Source organism: Callorhinchus milii, unplaced genomic scaffold (genome assembly GCF_018977255.1).
Source record: "Callorhinchus milii isolate IMCB2004 unplaced genomic scaffold, IMCB_Cmil_1.0 Scaffold1, whole genome shotgun sequence".
NCBI classification, from domain to species: Eukaryota; Metazoa; Chordata; class Chondrichthyes; order Chimaeriformes; family Callorhinchidae; genus Callorhinchus; species Callorhinchus milii.
Window position 1 is genome coordinate 115,163,783 of NW_024704742.1, and position 18,945 is coordinate 115,182,727.

Below are 18,945 nucleotides of genomic sequence, written 5' to 3' on the forward strand. Positions count from 1 at the left end.
GGACCAAAACAGCTTCCGAATAACTCATTTCCCAGTGCTGGGCAATCTCTCCACCTCATCTGACTGTTCTGTGTGAACCCACACAGTGAGCACACTATTTGACAAGGTGGAAAAAATCACAACTGAACCTGATAACACCTGCAATTTCCAGCAGCAGTAGTTTTTCTCACTGATTTTTTTCAATTTCAATTGTGCCCCGGTTGAGATAAGCTAATGAGCATAGACCGAATCTGCAACCTCTGGTCTGCATATCCACCTTTGACATTTCAATGATAGAAACAGCTGACCATCTTGTCAGCTGATTGGTGTACTTATTAAGGGTTCAAGGGGCCTAATGGCCTCCCTCTGGACTGTAAATTTCTATGAGTATGCCCTGAAATATTGGTATTTTCACACAAAGGGTAGTGGAAATCTGGAACCCAGATGGAACTTTCAAGATGGAGACAGATAGATTTTTGTTAGATAAGAGTATTGAGGGATACGGAGCAAAGTGGATAAATGGAATTGAGGTACAGATCAGCCATGATCTAATAGAAGGGCAAAACAGGCTTGAGGGACTGAATGGCCTACTCCTGTTCCTATTGGAGAATAGTATAGAGTGAGTGAATTACTTTTTTTAACAAAGCATATATATTTATTTGTTGATATGTTTACTCTAGTCTCTGACAGTATCAAACCTGTTACAGAAAAGAAGATGCAACATGTTATTATCCTGTTGCACAATACAACAGACCCGGCCCTTTGTGGTGGGGTGTGGGGATCCTCTACACACTCCACTTTAGTGAAGGGACCGAGGCCTTGGGGTTCTGCCGTCCTTTGTAGGGCACAGTTACAATTGGGGCCTCCCTATCCGCCACTCTTAGTAGGAAGTGCGGACAGGTTCACAGCACACAGGATGTGCACACATTTTTTTGGATGCTCCCTTTAAGACCGTCGGAATCGCCCCAGTGTGTACTATGCGTCCCCGCATACTGATAAGGCGCACTTGTCGCTTTTGGACGGTGCCCTGATTTGCATTGTATGTGTACATGTTTACCCAAACACACACCCAGAAACCTCACAAACACAAACCCATTACAGTGGGTGGATGGGTGAATGACATGCTATTTAGAATTGCCCCAAAATATACGGTTGATTCACTTTACTGAATATTCTGTGAAGCGCTTTGAGATGTCCTGTAACTCAGTGGAGTCTTGTAGCTCAGTGGTTAGAGCACAAGATCAAAAAGATCATGGCAAAAAGTAATCCATAGCATGCTACTCTCTCAACAACACTACTCTCACTCATACCATTCAACTGACTTAAATTCTGACATAAAATACAATGATAGAAATTTCCCTCAGTTATGAACTTCTTATTGTTTTTATCCTTGAGAAGATTCCTTCCAGTGAATTATTCACTCGTCAAATATTTGTGCTTTGTGCAATAATTTAGCTTTTTTTCCCAAAGTTTTTGCATGGATTAGTACTGAGTAAAATTTCCTTTACTGTCCAACAATGCCAAACCCAAAAAAGTTTGCCTTCTGGAGGAATATTTGGGAAAAATAGTTTCCCTCTAATTTCTTTTTTTTTCAGATTATTATCACCAAGAATCTTCCTCAGGAACGGGCTGGTAATCTGCTTGGAGGTCCATTTTGTGTTGTAATAAACCTTGTGGTATTTGCATAGTTTTGTTGTTTGTCTCACTGTCTGAGCTAGGACAGGATAGAGTTCTGCTTGCTGATCACTGTTGGGTGACTCCTGCTGGATATAGCAATACTGCACAATATCAGGAATGATACAACAACTTGCATTTATATAGCGTCCTTCACGAAGGATAACGTCTTGGAGCACATTACAATTACTGGTTTGAACACCAAGCTAGTGGGGGGTGATGGTGGGAAGAGGTGGCCATAGATAGGTTTCAAGGAGGGTGTCAATAACAACAACAACTTGCACTTATATAGGGCCCTCCGTGCAGAGTGCTTAACAATGGCAGAGCCTGACTCTGAGCCAGCGGGGGTGGGAGGGAGGTGGCCCTAAGCACGGTTGAAGAAGAAGGTTTACAGGCCGGACTTGAAGAAAGGGAGATAGAGGGCAAGGAGGGATTGAGGGAGTGTTCCAGAGCTTTGGGGTGTGGTGGTTGAAAGCGTGACTTCGAATGGTGGGGCAGAGGGTGCGGGGGATGAGCCGGAGGCCTGTGCCAGTTGAGCGAGCGGTGGATTGGGGAGTGAGGAGGTCGGAGAGGTAGGGAGATGCTAAGGAGTGAATGGATTTGAACAAGAATGTGAGGATCTTGGAAGTCATTCCGTTCAGTGATGGGGAGCCAGTGGAACGGGCCAGAACTGGCTCAAGGATGAAGAATGGCCATTTGGATGAGGTACCAGTTGCTTAGGATACTGCAAAACCAAGCTCCTTTTGGAGAGATTAATCCCCTCTCTTCGGTCGGCCAGGTATCCGATGTGAAAATTGCCACTACACGTGGACATCATGCATACAATATGTGGAAGTCTGTCTGATTTGAATACTGTTATATATGGTGATTGATTTCCATGTATGTCAGGCAACTGGCTGACCAATAAAAGATTAACCCCCCGCCCGCCCGTGTCCCTCACCATCCACGACCTCATCCTGGACAAGCACCTTGACATTCTTGGGCTCACCGAAACCTGGCTCTCCCTCAATGACTCCATCACCCTAGTGGAAGCCTCCCCTCCAGGTTACACCTTCCATCACACCCGTGGTCCAAACCAACGTGGCGGCGGGGTGGCCCTCATCTCCAAAGCCTCCCTTGGTCTTACCCCCTACTCCTCTGACTGCTTCCCATTCTTCGAGCACCTCACCCTCTTCCACCCCTCTCTCCCATTGGAAATCTTCCTTGTCCACCGCCCCACTAAGCCCCCCGGCTCCTTCCATACAGACATCTCTACTCTCTTCCCTGTCCCTCTGCTCCGAGCATCTGCTCATAGTGGGCGATTTCAACCTCCACCTACACTCCCCTTGCACTACGTCTGCGGACTTCACTACCCTCCTCTCCTCCCTAAACCTCACCCATCGAATTCAAGATCCTCACCCTCACCTACAAGGCCATTCACGGCCTTGCTCCCTCCTACCTCTCCGACCTACTATCCCCCTACCTACCTGCCCGTACCCTCCGTTCCTCTGGCTCCGGTCTGCTCCACATCCCCCGCCCCAACCGCCCTACCATCGGCGGCCGGGCCTTCAGCCTCTCAGCCTCTAGGCTCTGGAACTCTATCCCCCAGTGCCTTCGCCGCCTCCTCCCTTTCCTCCTTCAAGGCCGGTCTCAAGACCTTCTCTTTGACCGTGCCTTCAGCTCCCCTCTCGACTCTCTACCCCCTCCTTGCTCCCTCCCTTCCCTCCCCTCACCCTGATCATTTCCCCCCTGCTCGGTTGCTGACCCAACTGTACAGCACCTTGGGACGTCCTCCCGACGTGAAAGGCCCTCAATAAATGGAATCTTGTTGTTGTTCATATAAATTCACCCACCTACAACCGTGGTCATGCCCTTGACCTCGTTACTACTCATGGCCTTGACATTTCCAAATTCAGCATAGTGGACAAGGCCATCTTGGACCACTTCCTCATCTCCTTCTCCTCTCACATCCCTCTCTCCTCCACCAAGCCTTCAACTATCCTCTACCACCTTGGAAAAGGCTATCCCTGAGACCCTCACAAAGGCCCTTGCATCATCAAACATCCTATCCCTCTGGCTTTCCACCCGCGGAGATCACGAAGCAGCCGTCCAGCTGCTCTATGATTGCCTCTCCTCCACCTTCAACTCCCTCGTCCCCCTGAAATCCAGGACCATCTCCAAACCCACCCGCTCCCCCGGTACAATATCCATCTCCACCACCTAAAAACCCAAACCCGGCTGCTTGAGTGCAGATGGCGGAAAACTGACCTGACAGTTCACCACCAACTGTGGCTCATACATCTCCACAGCTACCTCCGTTTCTTGACACGCCCAAAAACAGCCTTCTACTCCCAACATCATCTTGGAGGCTAAACACAACCCTAAAATCTTTTTTTCCTCCACCCACTACCTCCTCTGTGCCCCCCCTCAGGCCTCCTCAATCTTCATATCAAATGCCAAATGAGAGGAGATCATGGAACTTCATTTCATCTAAAATTCACAACATCCACCAGGCAGCCTCATCCACCTGCCTCTTGTCACTCACCACCACGCCCTCTCTGTCCCCCTCACCCTCCCCATCATCTGCTCCTACCACCAATCCCATCCTACATTCCTTCCTCCCCATCTCTCCCTCCCTCTCACCCTCCCATCACCTCCATGAAACCCACCACCTACTGCCTCAACCCCCTCCCCACCAACTTGCTGGTCACCCAGCTCCCCCTCCTCTGCCCACTGTTGGCTGACATCATCAACCAGTCCTCCAGATCAGTCCCTGCCCCCCTCAAAACTGCTGTCATCCCCCTCCTCAAAAAATCTTCCATAGATCCCTCAAACCCCAGACACTACTACCCCAATTCTAACCTGCCCTTCCTTGCAAAACTCCTAGAACGTGTTGTTGCCAATCAACTTCTCGCACACCTCTCTCTCACTCCCTCTTCGAACCCCTCCAGTCCGGTTTCCGCCCTGCCCGCAGTACAGAGACCGCGCTTGTGAAAGTCACAAACAACATCCTCTCTTTCTGTGACCAGAGCTCCCTCTGCTCCTTGTCCTCCTGGAGCTCTCCGCCACGTTCGACACAGTCGATCACGCCATCGTCCTCTACTGCCTTTCCTCCGTCATCCACCTCAGTGGGATCGCACTCGCCTGGTTCGAGTCCTACCTCACAAACCGCCAGCAGTACATCTGCACAAACAGCTTCTCCCGCTTTCACCCGGTTAACTATGGGGTACCCCAAAGATCCATCCTTGGCCCCCTCCTCTTTCTGATCTACATGCTCCCTCTTGGGGATGTCATCCGCAGACACATATGTGGACGATACCCAACTCTATTTTTCCACCTCTCGTTGCGACCCCCAGTCCCCTGATGTTCTGTCAGCCTGTCTGTCAGATCTCAGGGGCTGGATGAGCGCAAATTTCCTTCAGCTAAACGTTGACAAGATGGAAGCTGTACTCTTTGGCTCTCGTCAACATCTAAAATCTCATGGCTCTCACCTCCTCCACCTACCTGACCTCCCCCTAAAACTCTCCGAACCCGTACGCAACCTAGGCGTCATGTTCGACCCCCAATTATCCTTCCTCTCCCACATCCGGTCTCTCACCAGCACCGCCTTCTTCCACCTCCGACGCATCGCCCGTCTCCACCAATAACTCTCTCCGAAAGCTGCTGAAACCCTAGTCCATGACTTTGTCACCTCTCGGCTGGACTACTCTAATGCCCTCCTCACCGGTCTCCCATCCACTACCATCCATAAAATCCAGATCATTCAAAACTCTGCCGCCCGCATTCTCACTGGCACGAAACTCCGCTCCCCGATCACCCCAGTCCTTGCCAGACTGCACTGGCTACCTATCCCAGAGAGGATCGATTTCAGGATCCTCAACCTTGTATTCAAATCCTCTGCAACCCCTACCACTCTGACCTCCTCTCTCCTCAAATCAATATCCATTGCCTTAGTTCCTCCGGGTCTGGCCTCCTCCTCATTCCCAGAGTTCTCCGTTCCACCCTCGGCGGCTATGCCTTCAGTCACTATGCCCCAAGGCTCTGGAATTCCCTTCCTCACTCCCTTCGCCTCGTCCCCTCTCTTCCTATTTTCAGGTCCTGCTGAAGACCTTTCTTTTCGACCGCGCATTTGGTCACCTTCCTCCCCCTCCCCCTAGTTCGGCCCCGGGATCCGTTACTGTGAAGCACTCTGAGACACCATCCGGCGTGGAGGATGCTATATAAATCTATGTTGTTGTATATAGTTCAGATTCAATTTGTTTGCAGAGTGATGAAGGGGATGAGGTGGCAGCAAAATCCATGAGGAAATTAGATGACTATTTGATAAATAATTCAATTGAGGGGTATGAGAGATGTTAATAGTTTAACATTATTTATTTTTCCCCTTCAGAACAGGCTGCAAGTCTTTTCCAGCCCTTGCGTTTTTGTAAGATTTTTTTTTTGTTTTGCCCACAAAATATGCAGTCAATTCACTTTACAGTATATTCTGTGAAGCGCTTTGAGACGTCTCGAAGACGTGAAAAGCGCCATATCAAATGCAAGGATTATATATTAGGGTTACATTTGTAAACCTATTGCGACTTTAGATTAGTGGTGACCACACGGCTGCGATTTCCAGGGAAAGTCCCCGCGTGAGGTATTGTGTCGCTGGGGCCACATTTGCCCCGTCTTGAGATCCGCCAGAGACTGAGCGAGAAGAGTAACATTCTGGAACAGATACAATGGTCCGAGAAAATACAACCATTAATCCAACAAGCTTCTCCAGTACTATTTATTTGTATATATATATACATATATTTATTTATGTGTCTGTGTGTGTCCCTGGATTTGGTTTACAAAATATGGTCATCTTCTTTGGACACAGGGACATCATCATGTGAATTGAAGCTGCACAGTGGTACCCAGGCCACGTGACTGGCTCAGCCTGTGCCGCGGCACCAGGAGTCCGGGCGGCCAGACAGGAAGCGGCCGAGCCGGAACTCTGGGCGAGGGGCGGAGCGCGGGGGGGGAAGCGTTTGTGTGAGGCACCGAGAGGCTCAGGCTCCCAACTCGTGAGTCAATCACTGAGACTTTGTGTTCCATAATCTATACATTACACACACACAGAGGGTATGGTGTGTGCAGAGAGAGGTTACACACAGACATGTGTATATATATATTATACAGAGAGAATATAGTGCACATATATGTATATATAAAGAGGTGCAGTGTGTCAGGGAGACAGTGATACAGTATTTACACCGTATATAGAGACAAAGAGAGATTATCGTGTCATATATATATATAGACTGAGCACAAAATATACAGTCAATTCACTTTACACTATATTCTGTGAAGCGCTTTGAGATGTCTCGAAGACGTGATAAGGCGCTATATCAAATGCAAGGATTATTATATATGGAGGGAGAGGAGGTCTGAACTTGCTTATATATACACACAATACAGTATGTTATATGTATGTGTGCACAAATATATATATTTAATATATATGCATAATATATATAGAAAGTGAGAGTGTGTGTGTTTGTAAGAGAGGGAGGGATAGAGTGTGAGAACAAAAAGGTTCAGTGAAGGCACAGGATGGGGATGTTCATGAAAGCTGGGGCACAGGAGATGTGAGAATTGTTTCATTCAATGAAAATGCCAGTGTTTAGATAATAGTTTTGTATTGTTTATTTTAGAGATTTACAAAAAAAACGGAACTATGTATGACGAACCAGAAAGAACAAAACGGTGGGAAGGAGGTTATGAGAGGACTTGGTAAGTTTTTAGTTTCACCTTTGGATGAGAATTCTTTAAATATTGCTTATCTCTAATTTATTTAAATTTTTGTTTGAATTTATCAGGCAAAAAAACAGAACTATAATAAACATGGCCCTTCTTTACTGAATTACATAAAACCGAAGAGAATGACACTGGACATCACATAACCTTCAGTCACCAGACATTATCAAACAGCTAGAGTCTGGGAGTTTGGTGTGTGTTATACAACCTTTTTTATACTCTTTCAGAGTAAAGGATAGCTATTATTTTGCAGAATGGTAATAAACTGATATTATGAATTCCTGCATTTTGAAACTTAGTTCGGCTGTATAGATGCAACTACAAATATAGCATTTATCTAGTGCCATTTACGTCAGGTGGATGACCCAAGGTGCTGGACATCCTCCCGACGTGATAGATAATACAAATTTATGTGTTAGGAACTACTTAATGACACTTGTTCTATATATACAATGAAAGTTTTGAACCTGGATTTTCTCTTGAATGACCTCCATACTTTCTCTCCACCTCCTACATGGAGAAGGAAAGTCAATGGAACCATTTTTTTGTTCAAAGTACTTTCTTTTTCTACAAAAGAAGAAAATATCAGCATAAAATGTTATTCTGCCAGTAACAAGAAATTTGTGAGACTGATCCACATGTGTCTACACTTGGAAAAGCATGTAACATTGAGTATGCAGCGATGCCCAGTTGGTGCCATGCTTTCCAGAATTGGATAGCTTAAGATTGACTCCCAGACCAAAGTATTAAACCTCTGTTGAATTAAAGAGAGACACTTATGAACTCATAACTCATTACCAGAGTATTCTGGCACTCGAGGATGTGGACCATGGGAATGCTTCGAAAGCTTTTGATGAACATTGCTCTCTCTGTTTCCAGGGAAGTCCTTAAAGAAGATGAGTCGGGTTCACTTAAAGCTAGTGTTGATGATCTCCTCTTCAAAGAAAAAAGGAAAAGGTACAGCAGCATCCCAATTATTGAATTTTGTATTTAATTATCGTGACAAAACATTGCTCATGTAGGTCCTCTCTTCTGGGAGTGAGGCTAGGCCGGCTAGCTGCCTACCAGATAGGTTTGTGGCAAAGGCTCATACTAATTAACATAACCCATGTTGGACTAAGGTTAAACATGGAAGATGCTCGAAACCTAACTATGGGGACTCCTGCATTTTTATTGTTTGTGTTTGGCTAGTTTGGTAATCCTTGCATTTGCTATAACGCCTTATCATGTTTTTGAAGTGTCTCAAAGCGCTTCACAGAATATAATATAAAGTGAATTGACTGTTTTGTGGACAAAAAGCAAAAGGTTTAGGTGCAGTTTGCAACCCCAGTACTGCTGGATTTTAACTAGCTAAAACTGCTCCGATTACCATTTTTAACACTTGCACATCCCACAGCCCTAAGTGACTGCTCTGATCCTCCAAGTCATGCTAACAAACTAAGCTAGTTGATTAATCATCAACAGTACCTTCCTGAAAGGTGTTTGTGGACAGCAGATGACAACAGGATTGGGCATGATGCCCTTACAATCAAATATCAAATGCGATTATAAATGTTGTCCCAACACTCATTATCTGGATTTGTACATGGAGAATGACTGAGTAGGTAGGGGAGAGTGAATGGTGTTTATGGATCTCTTCCCCCCACCCCCCTCCAAATTGAATGGGATGAAAAAAATGTGAGAATTTAAAAAAAACTGTAAATTATATAATTGCTTCCTTCCTTTATAGAGTTTGTGAGCACTATGGACAAGTTAGACTTGGAATGGTAAGTGTTTTAGATGACCATTGTCTTCTTGTTGATGGACATACCACACAGATTAAGTCGGTTCTCAGTGTTTCTGACACTGACCCTCTTCCCATTTAAACATAGAACTTTAGAAATTTAGAGAACAGAAGAAGGCCATTTGGCCTATCATGTGTGTAGTGGCTCTTTGAAAGCAATTGATTCTGTTCCATTACCTGCCTTTTGCTCATACTGCAAATTATTTCTTTTTAGATATCTGTATATAGTTCCCTCTTGAAAACTAATTCTGGATCCTGCACCATCAGAGAATTTCACATCCTAAATATCTGTGTAAAAGAAATCCTCCTGATCTCCCTCTTTGTTCCTTTGCTAACTATCTTAAATTGTTTCCCTCTAGTCACTGACTCCCCAATCAGTGGAAATAAATACTTCCTATTGACTCTTATCAAAATCCCACATAATTTTAAAGGCCACTATTGGGTCTCCCCTTAATGTTCTTTGTTCCAATAACAATAGGCCCAGTTCTTTGAGTCTCTTCAATAGGTCAAGTCACTCATCTCTGTTATCATCCAAGTAAATCTTTTCTGCACCCTCTCCACAGTCCCTAAAGTGGAATGACCAAATAGTATAACTGCACAATAATATAACTGCAGTCTCTAATGAGTTATAATGGTTGAACATGATATGCACACAGTTTGGAACACAATACAACTCTTAAGATGTGGTCAAAGGAGGTGAACCACTTTTTAACAATTTATTCCTTGTATTGCAGATGCGACACTTGTATGTGGTAGTAGACATGTCGAGATCAATGGAAGATCAGGATTTGAAACCTAATCGACTTGCCTGTACACTAAAGGTAAAAAGCAGGGGCTTCCTTTAACTTCCCGTATTAAAATTTGTTTCACTCCATCCAAATGTAACACTATCAATGGTTATGTGAGGAAGCATGAAGCTGTGTTTATTTTGGATGTCTCTGTAAAGTTCTTGTAATGTTTCTAAGTAAAATTATTCTTGACAAACCTGGCTTTCTCTTGTGAGATGCCCTTAGTTTTTAAACACAATCTGTTTTATGCTACTCTTTAACAGGCAATAGCTTCTTAAATTGATTTTTTCTTGCTTTTCTTTTCAGTTGCTGGAATATTTTGTAGAAGAATACTTTGACCAAAATCCCATTAGTCAGGTATGAACATAAGTGTCTGGATCAACTTTCAGCTACCTCTGGATAGCTTATCATCGATTAGCCAAATTGTATGTAGCTGTAACAGTTACCTTGGGACATTCATGATTGTGTGACATTGGTCTGTTTAGCTTGGCTGCCATATTCGTCTACAAATTACTCAGTCACTACATTTTACAGTATATTCTGTGAAGCGCTTTTAGACGTGTGTTCGTAGGTGACTCGAGAGAGAGGGTAAATATGTATCTTAAAGCAATAAATCCTATTTTTAATGTAATTTTAACATGATTGAAAGTAACGATTGGATTATAGAAGCACCTTTTGTTATGCAACATTCACTTTCTCTTGCCTTTTCATTCTGTTGCATTTGATCCCAATTCTGCATAAAGAGTGTCCTTACCAGTAAATTGTGATGTGTAAAACACACTCTAGCTGTGATACTCTTTCTTTATTGAGGACAACAAGGAAAGGTGGTCAAGACCGCTGTAAGGCTGTTCACCTTGGGATTTTACTGCATTCTCTCCATGCAACCACAACAAATTACACTTACATAGCTCCCTTCACGTCGGAAAGATGTCCCAAGGCGCTGGATAATCGGGTTTTGGACCCGAATTGGGGTCAGGAAAGGTGGAGGGCAGGGTAGGTGGGGGTGGAATGGTGGCCAAAGGCACGTTCGAAGAGGAAGTTCTTCAGATAGGACTTGAAGGAGGTGAGGGGGTGATGGCGAGGGTTTGCAGGATACAGTTCCAGAGCGGCTGAATGCCCGACCACCAATGGTGGGGCAAGAAGTGCGAGAGACCTGGAGCAGGTCTGCAGTTACAGTCGGTGATGACATGATCTGTGTTTTGTTTCATTTTTAGATCGGTATCATTAGTACAAAAACTAAACGGGCAGAGAAGATGACCGAGCTTGCAGGTGATATTAGTCTTCACAGTGACTCTATTACAGTATGTATTTTGACAGTTGTATAGGTGCTAGCGGCCCTCTTCATTATTTTCTTTCTATATGGTACTTGGAGTGTGAGGTGTCTGCCACAAATGTTACTGAGCCCCAAATTAATTTTTAAAAGGGAATTAAACGGATGATGAAAAAAGAGGAATATTAAAATGTACAGTATTAAAACAGGACTGTGGAATCCTGTAGCTCAGTGGTTAGAGCACTTGCCTCGCAAGCGAGAGACCTGTGTTTGATTCCCGGCAGGGCAAAACCTTGGGCAAGTTTCCTTACTCCACACGCCTAACAATAATCCCTCAAGAAAAAAAAAAAAATTGGTCACTTCAATCCACAACTGTTTGTGGGACACTGCTGTACGCAATTGGCTGCCGCGTTTTGCCCACAAACTATACAGAGAATTCACTTTACAGTATATTCTGTGAAACGCTTTGAGACGTCTTGAATACGTGATAAGGCGCTATATAAAATGCAAGGATTATTATTACATTTTATACAGGGATGGCTAAATACATTGTTTCTAAGACATTTTGCTGTTATTTCTGGTTTAGGCAACCCAAAGAAACATATTGAAGCACTGAAGAAAGTGGTTGGTGTTGCATGCAGTGGGGAGCCGTCACTTTATAATTCACTCAGCTTGGCAATGGAAACTCTAAAGTAAGTATTTTATGAATTTTGTTATTTTTTTTCATACTGTATAAGTTCCCCTCTTTTCACCCTCGCAATCTTTATATTGTTTCTTGTCTCCACATACTTTTCCTACTAGTGACTATTCTCCGGGAGGGAGCGGGGGGAAAGGAGTTAACTGGGGTCTTCTTGGAGCTGACTCCAAGACGACATGTTTGGCAACGGAATATCAGAATCGTGCCAGCCCCCTCGATAGTCCAGTTACTGAGCCAGGTGGTCCGCAGTACTCCAGGGCACTGCTGATGACAATACAGCCAGCCTAGCTCATCAGCAGTACTTGGAAGGATGGCTCAGCTCCTTTTAACCCCAGTGGATTTGAACTGACTGTATTTTCACTTGAAGAATCTGCAATGTAGCAGTTGCTATTGCATTATGTTAATGAATATGACGATCTCTTTTCTTTCCATTCTTTCCCCAATTTTCAAAGGCACATGCCAGGACACACCAGTCGTGAAGTCATTGTTATTTTTAGCAGCCTTACAACTTGTGATCCATCCAACATTTATGACCTGATTAAGGTGATTGTTTTGCCAATGTAGTTTCAGTTTTTTTTAATACTGTACAAGTTCCCTTCTCTCCACCCTCCCAATCTTTGTATCGCTCTTGCCCCATGCCCCGTGCCCTGCCTTAGTTCACTTGTAGTGAACCTGTAGTGAGCCTTAGTAATCCATACTCAACGGTGTGGTTCCTAAATTTGAATCCAGGCTGTAGAGGAAAATGCTGATGATACATATTTTAATGATTTGTCAATTTTATAAAATTATATCAATAGAATTGGAGACTTCTATTACAGCTGAAGGAAATAAAATGTTAGTAACTTCTTTTTCACCTCTTAAATTTCCCCCATTTTCTGACGCCATGTTGGGTTGCAGCTGCACTATTGCCCCATTATTATTATTGTACCATTCCTAAATGGCTATTCTTCACTAGACAGTGAGCATTAGCAGGCTAAACAAATGTGACTTCCTCATGCTTTTGTGTGACCGTGGTCTTATCTGGCATTCAAACACAATTCCATCTGTGTGAATTGTGGCTGTTTTTTTTCTCACTCAAGCCTATGGTAAATGTTAATGTTACCACCATCAACCCAAATGAGCTGGGGTAGCTTGGTCACAACAGTAATTGGAGGGGGAGGCCCTCTCTTTAGTGTCCTTTACAGTATTCACCCTTGAGTCTGGTGGTAGGTAATCTGAATTGATGCATTCACTTTGCAATCAAACCTGCATGGCTCAGTAGCATCCATGTGGTACATTTACTTACTCAGTTGTTGAGAAAGCTAATTTATTTTTACCTACTCGTGACTCATGTTTTGTTGTGATACAAATGCTGGTTCTTTTTATCATTCTAATTTGTTTTTATTTTAATTATGTATGAAGTGCTTGAAGGCTGTTAAAATTCGAGTGTCAGTGATTGGTCTGTCGGCAGAAGTTCGTGTCTGTACCATGCTCACCCGTGAAACTGGCGGTAGGTAACTTGAACTGATGGACTCACCTTGCAAAAAACCTAAGATTGTTTGTGTTTTTGAGGATGAAATCTTCAATATTGTTGATCTTAACGCAAGCTCTTATCACAATATTCATGTATCCAAAGTGTTCAGGTAAAGGACTTCTTGCTATAATTCTAGTTGTCCATAAATATTATTTTGATCTGCACATTATCAGTTAATACTCTGCCAGCCATATCCTCACTGGTACCAAACTCTGCACCCAGTCCTTGCCAGGCTCCATTGTTTCCCTGTCGCAGAAAGGATCAATTGCTTCAGACTCTCCTACAATACAATTCATGCTTTTGAACCTCCCTACCTCTCCAACCTGCTCACATCCCACTCCTCGTCCCTTCGCATAGCCGGCTTGGGAATAAAGAAATGGAAGATAGATGAGAACTTTGTGTGGTTGTTGGAGCTTACTTATAGTAGCATTGTTAGTTGGTTCATGGCCCAAGGAGACAAGGGTTAAATTAAAAACAAATACTGTATAATCTAATTTAGAAAGTGTAATCTAGTTTAAGAAATATTAACATCTTTGTTTTGTTCCCCTCTGGTCCATTCCCAGGTACTTACCATGTTATTTTAGATGAGAACCATTTCAAAGAGTTGCTTATGTATCATGTGAGCCCTCCACCTGCCAGCTCTACCTCAGAGTGTTCCCTTATTCGTATGGGTAAGTACATGCTCACTTATTGAGTCTTTATACCTTGGAAACTCTGAAGGTCTTTTGTGCCTTTTGGGAAAAAAGTGCTTTAAAACTATTTTAATCAAAATCTAATGCTACTTTTTTTTAATTGATCAATTTATATCAGATCATAAGAGTTTTGGAATGTAGTATTTTTCCAAATGACCATGTGGCATTATTAAATTACTTTTAATTTAATAAATAGTTTTGCAAGGTGGCCAGATATGGTACAGTATTACACCATTGCTAGTGGAACAATTCTATATTGCAGTTCCCAATCTTAGCTGTGCGTTCTGTGAGAGGAGGAACTGAGGGGAGGTTGATGGCGAGTGCCCTTTGCACACCACTTAGTAACTGATTTAAAAGCTGACATTGCCAGAGGTATGGGAACATGCTGTAGTTTGCTGTACTGTGAAATATTGTTTATGCATGATATATGAATGCTCATTAATGTCTTATTGTAAGGTTTCCCCCAGCATACAATGGCATCATTTTCAGATCAAGATGCAAAACCATCTTTTAGTATGGCGTAAGTATGATGGGCCAAATGAGACTCAACAATACAATATATGGTTTAAAATGATATGGGTGACCATAATGTACCAAAGCTATTCTGTTTGTATAAATTGAATATTTTTTCTTATGAAAATATAGATGGCACAAATTTAACTGTGAATTCTTACTTTCTTCATATAAATACAATTAATTGACTAGTTCCATTTTTACATCGTAGTCACTCTGTTGTTCATTTTTTAGCCTTTTTTTGTTCCCAATTCTTTCCTTATCTGACATCTGCTTTCATAAAAGGTTCTGGCTTTTGCTGGAGTGTAGTTCCTGTGGGCATATCTCACCCAAGTGGCCAACTTCTCGTGTGAGCCAAGAATGTGAGAGCAGCAACAACAACTTGCATTTATATTGCGCCCTTCATGCGGGGTAGTGTCCTGGAGTGCAAGCTCATACTATCTTGAGGATCAAAACAGCCAATCCTGATCTTACCTTGCTTAACGGCCATATACATGGTCTTTCGAGAAGGGGTCATTAAATAGAAGTGTAAACCCTGTCTAATTTTGTTCCCATACTTTCCACTTTTGGCACTAATGCCATTTGTTGCACTCAACCTGCCCAGGCTGAGATCAGGAATGAACTTTGGTCTTCTTTACTCACTCTGCTATTGGGGAGATGTGTTACTACTACTAATAATAATCCTTGCATTTGGTATAGCAGCTTTCTCATTGTAATGTATTAATTCACATCATTTACTGTATTAATTCACAAACTGGTCCCTATAAACTAACTTGCTGCAGATTTCTAGAACTAAATCATATGATTATTTCAATGTAATGTTTTTGAACAGAACATTCCTACATTAATAACTTGTGTTTATGTGTTCAGACATTTAGATAGCAGTAGTGGGCCAGTGTTAACACTTGGTGGATATTATTGCCCCCAGTGCAGAGCTAAATATACTGAACTACCTGTAGAATGTAAAGTATGTGGTAAGTATGTACAGCACAAACTCCTACACTAAACTGGCATAATTTGCACGTTACAGCAATAAAATCCAGTAACATTAAATTATAGCAATAAAAATTGCTGACATTGTTCTATCACCATACTGGACATGGGTTCTGTATGCATACTGCTTCACTTAAATTTAAGGCTTAATCAACTTGTTAGAGTACTTGTTGAGTGTGGATATTGATTCATTTAAAGTGCCTCAATATTGGCGGATTTTGGGGGGGAGGTGGGGTGCAGAGTTTACCTCATTCCATTCGTCCCATTTTTCAGAACAGAATTTTGTGAAATACTGTGAGATGCTAATTTTTTGGGCTATGTGGAATATAGCCCCATAATGTTTAGCAATATTAATAGTTTTCAAACCATACTGGAATGCTTCCAGAAGCTTATGCTGTCATAGTCTACTGTGTGCTGGGACTGCCTGCTGACTGCATCCTATTAATAACTATTCAATATTGCTTTCTGTTTGCATTAGGTCTTACATTAGTGTCTGCGCCCCACTTGGCAAGATCTTATCACCACCTGTTCCCATTGGATGTGTTCAGAGAAACTCCACTGGAGAGGATTCAGGGAGAAAGGTATTCAGTAGTTATTAGACCCAGGTGCTGGGACTTAGAACAGGAGGGAATTTTTTTTTCAAATGGAGCCTGTAATCAACGGAACTGTGTGTGTGTGTGTGTGTGTGTGTGGAGGGTGGGGTGGAAGAATTGATCTTTCAATCTATGTTGTGAAATTGTGTGAATTATTTGACTTTGTATGTAAACTATGCAAGAATAATTGATTTTTAAACATTGAAACATTAAGATGTCTCTTGCACAAATGCTATATTTTTCTTTCTATTTAGATACTGTCAAGGCTGCCAAGGGGAGATGAAAGATCAGAATGTAAGTGTTGTTATATGTGTGTATATATATAGAAAACTTTTAGAAAAATGAATTTTGTGCTTAGAAGAATGTTAACAATCAAAGCCTGTATATTCGAGTTACAAAACCTGGGCCAATGCTGCTTGGTAAGGTTAATGTCGTTGTAGAGCAAATTTGAGCTGAATATCATGTAGTTAGGAATCATTAATCTGTATCTTGTTATTTTAGTATTAATGTTAACTTTCAGTACAATGCACCATTCAATGACCTGCTAAGCATTATGTTAATTCAGGGATTCACATTGTTTTGTCACCCAATGGTTTCATCAAGTGGTCTCATCCAATGGTCAACTGCAAACTAGAGAGATGTAACATTTAGGATTTAGGAACATGATTGTGTATTTAGGAACGTATAACATATTTTGAATGTTGGGCTTTAATTTAAAACCCATCAACTCTCAGAATTTTATATTTATTCCTAATTTTTAAAGCCCTCCACAGTCTTCCCCCACCCTACCTTTCTGACCTTCTAAAACCTACCAACCCGTCATTTCCCTCCGCTCTGCAGGCACTGGCTAGCTTCATGTCCCCTGCCCTGTTTGTCCCACTATCTGTGATTGTGCTTTCAGCCTTTTTGTCTCCACGTTATGGAGCTCCATCCAGATTCCTTTCCCCTTCCCCTTCAGGTCCACCTTAAGACCTTCCTCTTTGACTGTGCCTTTGGTCATCTCTTCACCTCCTCCTCCCTTGGTCCCCACCCGTCTTGTATCCATCCCCCAGCTTGAGTGTAAACCCTTGATTGTCCAGCGCCTTGGGACGTCCCTCTGACGCGAAAGGCACTATATAAATCCAGTTTGTTGTTGATGTTGTTTGTTCCGTGAACTTCCAGCGATACTTCAAATGAACCATGTACAACTGAGGAACAAAATTGCACAATGTGTACCAACATGCTGTGCTGTAGGTGATATGATTCCGGTTCTCTTAATTCTTCACTCACCGAGTTCCTTATCTTGGTTATGCTTTTGTTGAGAGATATGGTAAGCAAAAGCCCAAGTATGTCCTCTAGGAAGTTGGAGGGTTAGTCACCTATTAAATCTTGGGGATGTCTTAAATGGCATTTTGGAGCAAATCACCTGCCCTCTCACCACAATCAACAAGGAAATGGTAAATTGTGTATGTGGGGGCGGGGGGAATTTGGTATTCTTTTGTTTAATACAATATGTTTCCCTGGATTTAATTTTTTTTTTTTTCTTCCAGGTTTACATCTGCACTGTATGCCAGAATGCCTTTTGTCTGGAGTGTGACATTTTTATTCATAACACATTGCATTGCTGTCCCGGGTGCATCCACAACCAATCTGATCCTCAGTGATGGTCAAATAATGCATTTGGTTAATGGAGAGCTAGATTTGAATAACTAATTTGCAGAACTATCTTCTGTGTCTATAGCTGGGAACCTTGTTTACAAAAACGTATATTGTTCATACTATGCCTGAACTGTTCAATCCGGTTTTGTAAAAATCAGGTCTTTTCATGTCTGTGAAATGAAACGAATAGTTCATTTTAAAATCAATTTAGCAAAAAAAAACCAGCAACTGAATAGGTCTTAGCCATATGCATGTTGACCTCAAATACCTTTTCTTACGGTTTTTGTTTTCAGTTTCTATTACCTTTACCTGACATTTCCAGTTGTTTTTTCCCCCCTTCATTTTCTCCGCTTTTCTGAAGTTATTGCTTCTTGCTGTGATAGAATGATGCTCACCCTCTTGATACCTCAACAAATGGCTATTCTTTATGTGTGAACTTGAACTTTTGAGTGTTGACAAGCTATTTAATTGTGCTGGCTATCACAGTGGAACCCTTGCTGCCCTTACTTGACATTCATATGTACGCATTTCCAGCAGGAGTCAGTAGATAGCAATCATGATTGGAAAGCTGAGCTGATTATTTCCCCCCTTTCCTACCCCCATAACCTGTGGCCGATTGTAGCACCTTTACTATTTTTCAGCTAAGATTGGCTAAAACTCATCCCAGTCTGGGATCAAACCTGTAACTTTCTGGATTTGAAAAATTCTGTTGACATTAATAATAATCCTTTGATATAGCCCCTTATCACGTTGTTCTGACATCTCAAAGTGCTTCACAGAATACAGTATATTATTAATGTTAAGCAGTGGGTTTAGTAAGAGCCTTTGTCGGAAAAATTTGACTCAGTGTGGTACCCATTTTATGGTTAAATATCCTCCAATGCCTCTATCTAATCTGATGTATGAATAAGGTATTGCAGGGATGAGTGGGGCTTGCTGGATTGTAATCCAGCATGAATCACTGCCTTCCGGGGCAACTAAATTGATAGAATTGGCAAATTGCTGAATTCACAATCATTTATTTAATTGAGTCTGAGGAGCCTGTATGT

At 42.5% G+C, this 18,945-nt stretch overlaps 1 protein-coding gene across 1 annotated transcript; it reads left to right on the top strand.

The window, feature by feature from the left end:
* The first annotated feature begins 6,619 nt into the window (after positions 1-6,619).
* On the top strand, positions 6,620-18,658 carry gtf2h2 (general transcription factor IIH, polypeptide 2). Its single transcript, XM_007899787.2, has 16 exons — positions 6,620-6,683; positions 7,314-7,392; positions 8,296-8,373; positions 9,146-9,182; positions 9,934-10,020; positions 10,294-10,344; positions 11,202-11,256; positions 11,844-11,949; positions 12,407-12,497; positions 13,356-13,443; positions 14,031-14,138; positions 14,616-14,679; positions 15,543-15,646; positions 16,144-16,246; positions 16,513-16,552; positions 17,788-18,658. The coding sequence occupies exons 2-16, from the start codon at positions 7,337-7,339 to the stop codon at positions 17,899-17,901; spliced, it is 1,182 nt and encodes a 393-aa protein (XP_007897978.1). The 5' UTR covers positions 6,620-6,683; positions 7,314-7,336; the 3' UTR covers positions 17,902-18,658.
* Positions 18,659-18,945: the final 287 nt, after the last annotated feature.

Bases quoted from the DNA above. Each gene is read 5' to 3' on its own strand.
- gtf2h2 (XM_007899787.2), top strand. From the start codon at position 7,337: ATGTATGACGAACCAGAAAGAACAAAACGGTGGGAAGGAGGTTATGAG. The intron at 10,345-11,201 runs GTATGAACATAA...TTTCATTTTTAG, and splicing joins ACCAAAATCCCATTAGTCAG to ATCGGTATCATTAGTACAAA. The intron at 11,257-11,843 runs GTGATATTAGTC...TTTCTGGTTTAG, and splicing joins GAAGATGACCGAGCTTGCAG to GCAACCCAAAGAAACATATT.